This window comes from Pogoniulus pusillus, chromosome 17, assembly GCF_015220805.1.
Source record: "Pogoniulus pusillus isolate bPogPus1 chromosome 17, bPogPus1.pri, whole genome shotgun sequence".
Lineage (NCBI taxonomy): Eukaryota > Metazoa > Chordata > Aves > Piciformes > Lybiidae > Pogoniulus > Pogoniulus pusillus.
In genome coordinates, this window is record NC_087280.1 from 13576772 (window position 1) to 13590165 (window position 13394).

General features: G+C 37.4%; 1 protein-coding gene across 6 annotated transcripts in view; it reads left to right on the plus strand.

The window, feature by feature from the left end:
* Nucleotides 1–13394, plus strand: part of ADAMTSL3 (ADAMTS like 3) — a 185350-nt gene that overhangs the window by 77162 nt on the left and 94794 nt on the right. For all 6 annotated transcript variants that reach the window (XM_064157735.1, XM_064157734.1, XM_064157733.1 and 3 more), the window contains 2 exons: nt 6695–6822; nt 9141–9186. In XM_064157735.1, coding sequence (XP_064013805.1) covers nt 6695–6822; nt 9141–9186 — 174 coding nt within the window. The remainder of the gene's footprint in view (nt 1–6694; nt 6823–9140; nt 9187–13394) is intronic.

Below are 13394 nucleotides of genomic sequence, written 5' to 3' on the forward strand. Positions count from 1 at the left end.
TTCTTTTGAAATTTTGCCTTTACTGCTCTTACAAACCCTGGCAAGTGTTTGCCTCAGAATGGCTACTGAGAAAGTAGGCAAGGAGTGCTACAATTTATATTGCTTTCTTGGTTTTATTCCCTTTCAGAACCTCTGTGCATTTCCCAAGGTCTGTGGCTCTTGAGCTGTTTGCCAGCTACACGTGCAAATTTTAAAGTTGTAATTCTCCAGACCACTTAGAAATGGAGGGAATTGGAGTGATGCTAAACATTTCTCAGTGTAGTTTCCATTTCAGATGAAGCAGAGTCAGAGAGGAATGAATATGTTTTGAGAGTTCCAATTTATATATTTCCAGCTATGTATTCACGTGTACTTTTAAATCTTGCAAGACAATGAAATACTGGAAACTCAGAAAGGAAATTTTCATCATCTTGATTCTGGTCAGCTGTCCTGCATGGGTCTAAGTGCCTTAGAGAAGCATGAACTTCTTGACTGACTGTTTGGATATCAACAAAGTTGATTATTGGCCTGTCTTCCTCTTCTCTATGCTCTCATACTGGTTGATGTGGAGTAGTATTTACCATTGCAGTAAGGGCAGATACAGAGCTTATACATGGGCAAGCATGGATGTAAACCTGGGCAGCTTAAGTCTCGACATACTTACCCGAGTTTTTAACAGGATATTTTCTCTTTGATAGACATTTATCTGTCAAAATAGTAATTTATGGAATATCACCCCAAAAAATAGAACAGTTTTCTCTTGTCCAGAGGAGATAACAGAGGCAAAAGCTCCTCTTGTAAAAGTCAGTTATGTAATAAAAATATACCCTGGTACTTCAATGGAAGTCATCAAACCTGTCAGCAGTGAGTAAAACTAGAATTTGTGTGGGTTGTCAGGATCATCTGAACAATGTTGCTAGCGCAGTTGAAAAATAACTATTTAATTATACTTTAACTGCTTCAGTGCCAATTCCTTTTATCAGCAGCATATAAGTGCTGTCCTTAGCTTTTGGTAGATGCAGAAATAACTGCAAGAATTTGGTATACTTAATGTAATTGCTTTCTGCTTGGAGTTGTTAGGGTGGGAACCACTATTTCTTCTCCATGCCCACAAATTCCACGTTCCCTCTGTTACTGCTCACAGAGAAGGAAGGAGGTGATACAGACTCTCTCTGGTGCCAAAAGCCTCAGCTAGCTCCTAAGTGCCAAATAGCCAAGCAACATTTTATCCCTTCCTGGATGCCAAAAGCCTCAAGTATCCCTGCTCCACCTGCCAAAACCTCCAACTTTGTCCTCACAACTCCTGCAGTGCAGGCCTGTGTTGTCAATATGAAATTTTGCAATACTCTGACAATGGAAAATCTGGATGCAGTATAATACTGAAAAACATGCTGGGATGTGCCTTCAGTTTAGTATCAAAATGAATTACACTGTAAATATTTCCTCTGTGTGACTCTCTTGTATGTTTTATTTTCCAAATCTTGAATTTGAACTTGCAGAATTCAACACTGCAAGCTCCAAACTACCTCTGAGCCCCCAGATGTGTTCTTTCATGTAGCTGAAGAAGTCCATCATTTATTTGCCTTTTGGCTCATTTCTTGCTGGTGATTCTCCTGGTCTTTCAGTGACGTTTATCAGCTTGTCTTTCTGAGATGCTCTTTTTCTTACTATGCACAGATTCCATGTTGTAGTCAGTTCATAGTGACCAAGTGCAGGGAATACTTAATGTAACTAAAATAATATTAGTAATACTGAAATTAATTGCTTCTAAACATCTGCTTAAGATACCTGCATTTACCCCCAGGGTTTTTTATCAGTATAAAATAACAATGCATTCTTTTTTGATTCAGGATTTTATAATTCCAGATCCATCCTTTTCAACATACAGAATAATATATAATTTAATTTGGTACATATAAGTAACAGATTTATTAAACTTAATGGCATATGTTGTGCACAATTACATAATACATAATGCACCCAGAAATCGAAATATATCAGAAAATGTGTTGAAATCTGTAATAATACAACAAATTAATCTTTTTTCCTGCTAAAATCAGGTAATACAAGATGTCATTAATAATTCTATTTTCCTTGAAGTAAGTCTCTGACTATTCTTTTATGTAGTTGCTGCCACAGCTTGATTTTTTTTTTCCCCTTAATCTGTATTCTGCATCTTACTTAGATTGTAAAAAAAGAGAGGTGTAAATAATTTTTGTATGTTACCTTAGCAGGAAAGGAGATTTCTCATATAGTCTGTTGCAAAGCCATAGACATAATGAGTTAAAGACAAAGGAGAGTTGTGAGGCTGAATAGCTTTACCCATGATTATCTGCAGGTAAATACTTGTTCTTTCAGTTCTGTGCTCTGCTCATGGATACAATCATCAGCACAATTTGGTATTTTTGCTGCCAAGTGCAGTGTCTGGAAAGAAGAGCCTGTGAAAAGCATCACAGAGCTTCTCAGGCAGGATTTTTTCCCTTCAGTGTCATAATTCCTTGCACTCCCTCTGTTTGGAGTCATTGAGGAGAAGCAAACAGCGTAGTGCGGTGCTGCACGTGAAGATTTAGTGAACAGCAACCTGACCTTGTACTTTGGAATACTCAAAGTCAGGATAGTGTTAATAGTACTTATAAGTTGTGAGAGTGGGAAAAGGCAATAAAAAGGAAATGCTTCTTCTCTGTTCAAAACACTATCGAAGATAAAATTCACTCCTGGGAGAAGGGCCAGTACTGAGCTTTGGATATTGCTTAATTTAGGCTTTCAGTGGGACTGAAGGCGTGTTTATACCCTTCAGTAGATTCTTTCACTTGGACGAATTTAGTCTGAAGAATTTAAATTTTGTATGGAGAAATTTAGTTATATGCAATGTGTTATTGAAAGCAATGTGATACAGCTGTGCCAATGTAACTCCTTGTAGGGATTCTCTTTTGGACTTCAGCATGCCTTTTCAAATTAATGAAAAAACACTTCTGTAAGGAGCCATGTGTAAAAAACCAAAGAGCAAGTATCCAGAGAGTTGCAGTGACAGCAACATAGTAGCAGATACATTGGTAAATATTCCTTCATATCTAAGTCCTTACTTGTTATAACAAAGTCTTATCTTGTGTGCCTCATCACTAACCTGTTTGGGTAAAGCATTTTATATGTGCATCCAGTCCTAGGCATTGCCTACATTGGTAGATGCTGGCCAGAGGTTGCAGTGAATCACCTCTAGAACCTGACAGATCGGGACACTTTGTGCAGGGGAAGCGTTCAGGGGCATATCACAGAGCAGAACTTGGGGTAGTTTGTGCTGCAGTACATGGCAGAGAGGCTGTCAGCTGGGGACTTTTGCAGATGAATCTGAGTGTTGGGACCTTATGTTTCTTTCATTGTGCATTGTAATACAAAAGTTCTGGTGTCAAATGCTGTGTATTTGGCTTGTGCTAATATTTAAAGCTTAAACGTTATGTTAAAAACTCTGGAAAACAAACACTGGGGGTATTGGAGCATTTCTATTGAGAGCCTGAATCGTTCTTACAATGAATGCTAAACATTTACATATCCAACCCTTATGTAATGGATGTCTGAAGAATAATAAAACTGCATAAACTGACCTTCATTCTCTGGCACCACATCTCCTTTGAAGTCTGCATGATCAAATTCAAGACAATTATGTCATCCTTCATAACAGCCAAACAAAAGTTAGGCCAAATAATATTTTTTTCTCCATATAACAGCACTGTGTTTGATTTCTGTAATGTGTGTCAATGTAGCTGTTGTTATTTACTGGGTGTTACAAATGACAGTAAAAATCCCCTTGTTTCAGATGAATGATCAGTCCTGGTAACATCTGGATTTCATTTATTTTACCTCAGTACCCACTTCTGCTGTACTTGCTTACTTTGAATAGTACATTGCAAAGCAAGTATGGCCTGAAAACCCACACAAATAATTTTCAGTATGTGCCCATATGTGGCAGAAAGCAGACCCCTGGCCAGAAGAAGGGAAGCTGGCACTAACGCTTCCCACTCTGTCCAAATCTACCAGTGCCACACTTTCAGTAAAATTCTCCATGTAGAAGCCTGCTTCTGTCGGTTAAGGGTTGTCAGCAGAGACTCAGATCACACATTACTGGGCCTCAGACCTTGAGGAAACCTTGGCATGCTGTCATCTCAGTCTTTGAGACTCTGCCTATGTCACCAAGTGCTTCAAAACCTGTATTTTATTTTCCTCCATCCTCTGATTTAAGTGATCCTTGCTCATGTTCAGTGTTATGGCTGACTTGCTTTACTTTCAAAACAAATTATAGAGTGAATGCATAGCTTGGGATGAAATACTTGAAACCACCAATTGGATTAATTTCTGCAGAAGATACTGTATATTGCTTTGAATGAAATGCTTGCATCTAATCCTGCATTCGTTCATATATGATGCTTTTGGAATGGATGCAACTCTTGCCAGCATAGCTGGATCCAATGGAAGTGTGACACACTTTTGCCATCTAGCTCTGTGTAAAAAGCAGCTGATCATCTAAGTTGTATTTATGGTTGTTTAAAGTTACTTTGTCTGGATTCAGTGCAGCACTTTTGGCATTATTTGATCATGTTACATCGGGGTACCTATGTGCATGTACCCACTGATGTATGTGCAGGTACATACATACTTTCACAATGAGCATGTTTAATATACATGTTGCACTTCACCTCTTGCAAAATTAAACTATTATAGGAAAAACACTTCCATCAAAGTATTGCTGCTGAGCCAGATTGTAATTACAACTGAATATAATAAGACCATGAAAAAATGAAGAAGCAAACCAAGAATGCCCATTTTCAGTTAGCCCTTGATTTAATTTCTAAATGATCTTCCAAGGTTTTGTTGCTTTTAATCATGTTAATGATCTTTATTCTTGGTACCATGTTGTAGACAAATGTAGTATGTGGACTTTATGAAACCAGACAGCTAGTAAATCAGTATTATTTTGCTAGTAAATTACTAAGCCAGTGCAAGCTGCTTTTAACTCTTTCCCATGGGACAAATAGTTTGAACTAGCTGGAGTTTAAATCAACACTGTGGGCACTGAATTAGTCGATGATTCTGAAGAAGGCTTTGTTGGCATAGACCTCTGCTTTGATCATCCTAGTATTTACAGCTTTTTAATTAGATACAGTTCAGCACAATAGCCTTTATCAAAGCAGTTTAGTAACTGAACAACTGGACATCGTTTAGGGCTTTAGATGACGTTCTGTCTGTTAATATCATGTGGCTGGTTTTAATACAGTGATGAAGTTAGGATTATTTTAAGCATTGTCACTGCTTCATCAAAAGAAACTATTTGAAAGAGACTGACGTAGATTACTTTTTTAATACCAAAAGTGTAGTCATTTCTTCTCAATATATTAAAAAACAACCATTTGCCTTGTGATTAGAGGACAAACTTTCATTTTGCCCTCAGAAATTTGGAAGAAGTTACTTTTTTGTCCTTCTTGACTTACTTTCACGTGCTGGGTGATTTGTTGAGAAGTTCTGAGCTCTGTTTGCTTAAGAGTGAAGGCAGTTGGTTCCATTTTCAGTGTCAGACATTTCAGGGTTGGCTTCTGTTGTAAAGTAAACCCAGCGCCAGCATGGAAATTCCTTGGGGATCTTGGCAGAGCTGGGCTCTATCGTTTCTGGAACAGCAGATTGGCCTAAGTACACTTCTAAAGCTTTACAATAAGTGTTTGTAAAACTTGTAAACTTAGGGGAGCAAGAAAGTTCAGGAGCCACCAATGTGTTTAGACCAATTTCTTCAGTGTAATGTTCAACTGGAGATAGCATATCCTCTAACAACAACAAAAAAAAACCTGAGAAGTTCATGGCTTTTTGAAAGAAGGCTGGAAAAGTTCAGAAATTGCTGATGTTTGTTAGGAGCTGAACGATGGGAGTAGGGTGGTTATACTTAAGTCTGCCTGTTTTAATGAATGCCTTTTAAATGTGCTTGAGTAGTCCTTAGTTCTGCCCAAGATTGTCTGACTGTTTGCCACTTGGATTTCTAAAATGGTGCCCGTTCAATAGTTACAGTTGCTGTGTGAATGTATCCCAAGTATGACAGCTCATTCACAGAAACAGAACTATTTTCAGGTTTTGTGGCAGGTGGTTTCTGAGTTTTGGGGTTTTTTTTTGCTCTCTTTTGTTTGCTATACCTATTTAGAAGAAAATCCCTTTGCCCACACAGCATCATGTAGATTTGTGTTCCCTGTATGGTGCAGGGTTGAAAACAGCTTTGTCTTTACTGTTTACCATTTTCACTCCAAGCTGGATAAGCTTTTATCTGAATCAATTTTCTTCATGACCAAAGATGAGCTGGTTTTATACCGCTGAATTTAGGAAGACCTATGAATTTTTGGCCCACGTATGCTGTAAGATTTTGGTATGCATCCTTCACTTCAACTTTAATGAGGCATTTTGGAAGAAATTAGATCAATTGTGCTCCATATGCATATGTTGGGAATGACAGCATTGTTGGACATGGCAGTCTGTTGGCAGAAGACAATGCATCAAATGCACTGTGTCTTCAAAGACTCTGCTTCCTTTGCCTTTTAATGATTGTATATTATAATAGTAAATAAACTTGTGATAATATAAATAAACTGCAAAATAATATACTCAGTACATGTACCAAATATATTAATGTGGTTTTTTCCCCTCTCTATCCTCTTTTGTTTTGTTTTTGTTTTTGTTTTTGTTTTAGAGCTCCAGAATTACTCGCTCTGATGAAGATAAAGAAGGTGCTTGGGATGCCTGGGGTGCCTGGAGTGATTGCTCACGGACCTGTGGAGGGGGAGCCTCTTACTCATTGAGGAGATGTTTAAATGGCCGGTAAGCCACATGCTTGTATGAGTTTATTCTTGGACACCTCTGCCACGATTCTGTTTTCTGATGGCATCCCTAGAGAAGCACTGCAGTTTCTGTTTCTAGAACCAAGTGCTGTGTGCAGATCAAATGCTTTGAAATCCTGTCAATATATTTTGTTAGATGTTAAAGACATACCTGAGCCTTCAAGTGTGGTAGAATTTCAGTCTGTTATTAAATATATTTTCAGAACAACAAAAATTACTTTTTTAGTACAGTCAATTACTGAGAGAAGTCCCTGCCACTGTAATATAAATCCAACAATGAGTTACCTGCACACCAATTAGTTTGCACTTAAACATTACCTGAAAGGAATTTCAGGCGTCCTCCATATCTTCCAATAGCAAACAGTCAAGTGACTTAATGAATGCTGCTTGCTGTTAGGAAACTTTTCATCTGCTGGTTCTTTCTATGCAATGGTCCTGGTGGCCATATGTGTTCATGGATAAGCCTCTGTAGCTTGAAGAGAGCAGCATATGTGGTGAAAACAATTTACCTCTGTAGTAAAGCTGGACTAATGTAGGAGCTTGTTGCTACAATCCTAAAAGTATGAGTAATGCAATAGGCTTGTCAGGCGAGAAGAGATCCGAACCAGCTTAGAAGCATCTGTGCTGTTGTCCATATTTGCTGCTTTACTTGAGATGGTCTTAAACATTTTTAAAACAGTTGATTTTGTTTGCAATTCTCTTTTCTTGCTATTTTTTAAATGTCAAATGCAATATTGCCCAGAAAGTACTTTTTATTCTTGGAAAAGGCTTGTAGTACAATACGCTAGTTAAGTGCAAACTATATGGAATATATAGCTGAAGATGATTGATTAAACCACTGCCTGTTTTAGTGCAAAATGTACAAAGATCTTTGAGAAGAGTAAAATCAACAGGCAAGAAGCTGTGATATTCCACCAGTATGTTAGGGACTGCGGAATGATCTCAATGAACTGTAGCATTATAAATTCCACTGTGGTTTTATTAATATTTTTAATGTGATCCCCTGTGAAAAACATGTGCTTTCCATACCTTGATGAATGTGTAGTTTAAAAGGTGAGATTTTTTTTTTCCCTCTATGTTTTATCGTTCTTATAATGTCCAGGAAATGCGAAACTGTGAAACAAAGTGTTCACATTTGTACGTATCATAAACATTTTTTAACTTGCATGTTGTGATGCAGTCATTCTTGTAAAACACTGGATCTCGAGCTTGGAAAGTTGAACCTTCATCTCAGCTGGTCAATGCTTGCTCCAGGCATCCATTGCTTTTTTTTTTCTTTTTTGAATGGTATTTTTCAATCCCTACCACATGTTAAAGAATTTATTAATATTTTCAATAAGCTTGCATGCAAATTGTGACAAAGTAAGTTTGAACAGACAATTACCAGCTATACATTCATGCATTTTTTTAATGTAAGATGGGTCTTTTCAGTGTAAAGACATTGCTCTGCTATTTCTGATCTTAGAGATATGAAAAAAAATAATTTCTTCTCAATTAATTTAAAATATGTTTTGAGATCTTTCAAATGCTCGATTATGCCATTCTTGAGAAGAAGATATTACCCTGAGCAAAAGTGCTGGTCAATTATTGATAAGTTGGGCAAACTGTCCCAGATAATCACCCTTTTACTATATGCCTGTTATTTTGGCTACAGACAACAGACTTTGAGGGTCTGAATTGCTTGAATTTCAGGATACATATGCATTGGACACTTCAGGATTGCATGCAGACTGTGAGAATTATATTCAATTTAAAATTATAAGTTCTGTTCATGTGGTTTGGGGTCAGTAAAATTGTGTTCTGTTCTTCAAAAGTACTGCACCGGATTTTGGGAGAAACAAAAAGTGTGAAGCTGATTTTTGCTTTACTAAACAAAACAAAAGAAAGGAAAATTTAATGCTAATTAGCTCTACATTTCAGTTAAGGATTGCTTAGATACTGTGATCCTCTTTTCCCGTGGGTTATATCTGATGGATTAGAAGTAGTTTTGCTGAAGTGAGCATTGGTCAGGCTTAGGGATGCCTTGCGAAATCTTTTTCACAAAATAAATGTGTTTTTCATAAGGTTTGCAGTAAATTTGGCTTACAGGGAAAGCCACACATTCTTTGTTGAAAAGACATAGCTGTGTAACCTGTGGAGTCCCTAGATCCCCTTTGTCTTTAAACCTTGTATTTTGATTCCAAATTATGGTAAAGCAGCAGCAATAAAAGTCTAATTTTCAAGAGAATATCTAGCTGTAAAATAGGCAGGCTCATATTTTGCTGTTATGCAGTGTAATATCTTTTATTCTGTTTTCAGGAACTGCGAAGGCCGGAATATTCGATACAGAACCTGCAGTAGTAATGTGAGTCTGGCTTTTGAAACTATTTTACTTATTCAGACAATGTGTTAAAATATAAGAAATGCTGCTTCTTGTTTAAAACCTTATGGTGCTTTCCCCCTCCTCCCCCCCCAAATCGTTATCACCATTTTAAAAGATTTCAGCCCGCGTGACACCACAAGGTCTCAAATTTAGGCTTCCCAAATGAAAAATCTCTTTTAAAATTATAGTGCCAGTTGTGGTTCAGAATGTTCTGTATATTTTATTAGGAAAATTACACATTTGGAGGATTAAAAATTCGGCTCTTGTCTTAAACTAGCTAGTGCTTTTCCTGAGGGTGCTGTCTTTCAGCTATATGTTAGACTGAGCTCCTGATCTGGTAGCACTCTTCACATGAGCAGAGGTTAACTGCCTGTGTCCCTTTCAAATCTTAGATTGGATAATTAATCATTATATTCCTTCTGCTTGCCTAAGCTCGTATGTTTATATGTCCATATGTAAAAGCATATCTGTTTAGGTACACTGGCACAGATGATTTCTTTGACTAATTGTAAAGCTGGAGTTTTGACTATACAGCTGCTCTTACTGTGATGCAACCACATTTTGTTTTTACAGAGAGGTTTTATGAAAACCAGTCACACACAACATACTTCGTGACTCGTGCCCAGCTGATTTGTAATGATGCTTTGTGCTGTTTAAACAGCTGCTGCCTTTCACTCCAGATGTTATAGTCTGTTCAAGGTGTGCAGCCCATGCAGGACTTTTGATACCACTGCTCAACAGTCTGTGTGTGCAGACATAATAATTCAGAATGGTTTGTGGTCAGCAGTCACCCTCTTGTGCAGGTCACCTTGCAGTACAATGTGACATTCACATAATCCCCTTCCAGAAGAGAGAGAAGGTAGATAAGTAATTAAAGTAAAAGCACCTTTTCCTGTATTTTTTTAGTTAAATGTAGTGCATTGATTAATCTGCTGCTTACTCTGGGAGAAAAGCAGCAATTTTCACACAAATACCCCTTAAAAGGTGAGGCCTGCAGTTCTCTTGGGCTGAAGTATACCCAAGGAAGAGCGGGTGATATTCGTGTCATAGCCAGCCCTGTGATTTCTGCTGGCAGCAGGCAGCTGTGAGGTATGGCATGTGTTCCTTCAAGGTACTGACACTAGAAATTGCTCAGTAAATATGTTGAATCAATGTATCTCCTGGGAGAATTGGCCATTCCTACCCTTCAGTTTGCCACACCTCCAGTTTCTTGTGTGCCACTTGGCTTCTGCCTTCCTCAAGAACACAGCTTGGTAGCACCTTCAATTGCTCTAGCACTCTACTTCTCACTGCTGGATGGATTTTCCACCACAGAGACTTGCAGCGTAAATTTCAGCTGGCAGCAGGTTGTGGAGGTGATTCATGAATCAGACTCAGTGCAGGCAAAATTCAGATTCTGGAGACAAACTCTGTCACTTACCCTCTCAGAAGGAAAGTCCTAAGAGCTTTGGGCACAGTGTCCTCAGCTCATAAATAAAAAGCTACCATAATCTTTGAAAGCTGTGTGATAAGCTGAACTGCAGCCAGGCAGGATGTTGGCAATACACAAACTGACACACTAAAATCTATTTGCTGCATTCCTTAAGTGGGTACCTAATTGTGTGCATCATGTGCAATGGCAAACCCTGGATTGCTTGATCCTATGTGCTGCAGCTTCCTGTGCAACAGCACCAAGTCACTGCCAGTGCAACACTTTCAGCAAACTACCCAATGTACAGAAAAAGGAGAGAGGTGAGATCAATTTGGGCACATTTTATGCTGTAAGCAGAGGCCTGCATGCTTTTAGGACGTGTAAGAGCAGTTGTGCACACTTCTCATTTTAAGCATTATGCAATAAAAATCGGATGGAAATGAAGGCACTCTGCTTCAGCATAGAGAAAATTAAGATGATTACCATATCCTTTCTGAACATCCAGGGAGTTATTCTGAAGTCACTGGGGCCTGTTTTTTAACTTTAAGACTTATTTTAAAGCGATAAGTGGCAAGCGTCTTATATGTGAGTCTGTTTGAATTTATGATGATTCAAATGTTAATTTCCAGACAGGAAGCTGCCTTTACAGTTCTGCTTTTAGGGCATGTCTGAAAGGGATTAGGTTTCCATTTCAGTTCAGATACAGCCAGAATCTCTCAGGAGTGGTTTTTTTTTTCTAGATTATGGATCAGATAATGGAGTAGTCCTGAGAAAAAGATATTGTGTAATATTTCCACTGTTAATACGACTGATCTTTGAATTTGGTGTCACCAAATGCAAGCCCAGTATTAGACCTGACTTAACCTTGAAATGAGAGCTTACACCTAGATGTAAACCTGGGACTACTAGGCCAGTTTTCTTTCATATGATACAATTTTTCTCAAAGCATTATTTCCAATGAATGCTTCTTGCTTTAGGAGTCAAATTTTAGTTTGAAAATTAAGAGTTTATACTAACTTCTTTCCATATTAGTGGCTATTATTGTTAACCACATGAGACATTCAGCATATATACTCACTGTGCTAAGTTGTCTGCAAATGTAATTTTGCTACATGATACATTACACCACTAACATCTATATTGGGGAGTACAAATGAAGCACAACTTAATATGTGTGTCATTCTAATGAAAAGAACAAGAATCATTTTACCAGAAAATTGGTTTCATCTGGATTTGTAATAGAATAGTAGTAAGTTCATTGAACTCAAGCATAGTTCCAGAATAATATTAGTGATATTTCAATCAGAAAAATTAAGTCAAGGTCTTAACAACAAAATAATTACTGAGATTAGGGCATATGCATAGCCTGCTTATCTTTCTATCATAACTGAGATGCCAGGTGCACGATTCCCTAAAACTGAGTGTATGCTTTCAGCTTTTCTTACAAAAACTTGAGAGAAATAAGCTATATAAATGATCCATTATATGCTGTTCAATGGGATTTTCAGTCTTTTTTAACCCCCTCCTTTTTTTTATATATTTCCATTTTTGTATATACTGTTACATTCTAATGCTATGATGTGCGTTATATGGAAGTGTTTAAGATAATCCTTTAGGGTCCTATTCATAGAACAAGTTATTTGGGCCATTTCCCCATAAATTTCACATTCATATGTGCCAAAAAGTCACTTACACATTTGCCAGAGTGACTCTTTGACAGTATGAAAAAACACTGGTTTGTAATAGATGTACCCATCTTTAATTCCATTATAAACTTTTATTATATGCAGAAAATACTTGCACTTGTTCCACATAATCATCAGATTATTGCCCATCACCCATTTCTTAACCAGATCATTTATCCCATTCAGAAACTCCTGGCTGAACTACGTCTACCTCACTCCTATAATATTTCACCTTGAGTTGCATATTTCTCTCTAATCTTTTTATTATTTTATATTTGTAATGCTGATGCATTATATGGCTCTCATGGCTAAGATTTCTAACTCAAGTATCTTAATTTTGCTAAAAAGTGGCCTGAAAACTGTGTAGGAAAAACACAGAACGTGCAGCTAACTTTGAAAAGAAAACAAAACAATGATTTCATCGGGTTTGGCCAGGTTTCAACAACATGAGAGTCAAAGAATAGAACTAGACAAAGGGCTAGACTTTCTTTGGTGTCATCATTTTTACTGGGAATTTTCTTGCCTTCTCTTTTGAGCTTTTTTACAGTAATTGTTGGCAGGAGTGACAGGGCCTGGTGCAACCTTCATATTTTATAAATGAACAATGCCCACAAAGATACAGATTTCCCAGGTTAGCTTTGTTTTCAGAGGCTGAAAGTTCTCATTGCCAAAACTAAAATGACACTTAAGAAGCCAGCCCTTGAATGCCTTAGTTTTTAATCATCTGACACACAAAAAAATAATAGGAATATATATATACACACACATGTATGTATGTATATCTTCAACTCTCATGGTAATCATGTCTGAAGCATCATTTTCAGATTCATCTGTCTAATAATGAAGTTAAGTTATAAATACACTTCACTCCAAGATGTGGATGTGATCATTTTGCCAGTATTATCTATCATGCATTAGACCTCACAAATATGCCTTCAGCTCCTTATGTAGTGTGTGAAAGTCTGTCTAAGCAGCCTGGCTATGGTTCAGTGGGTTAGGTATAAGATAAAAGCTATTGTTGAAGTTAGGAAACCTGAGAAATCCTGAAATAAGTAGAAAATTTAATTAACAAATGAGATAAAATGTTGAATATT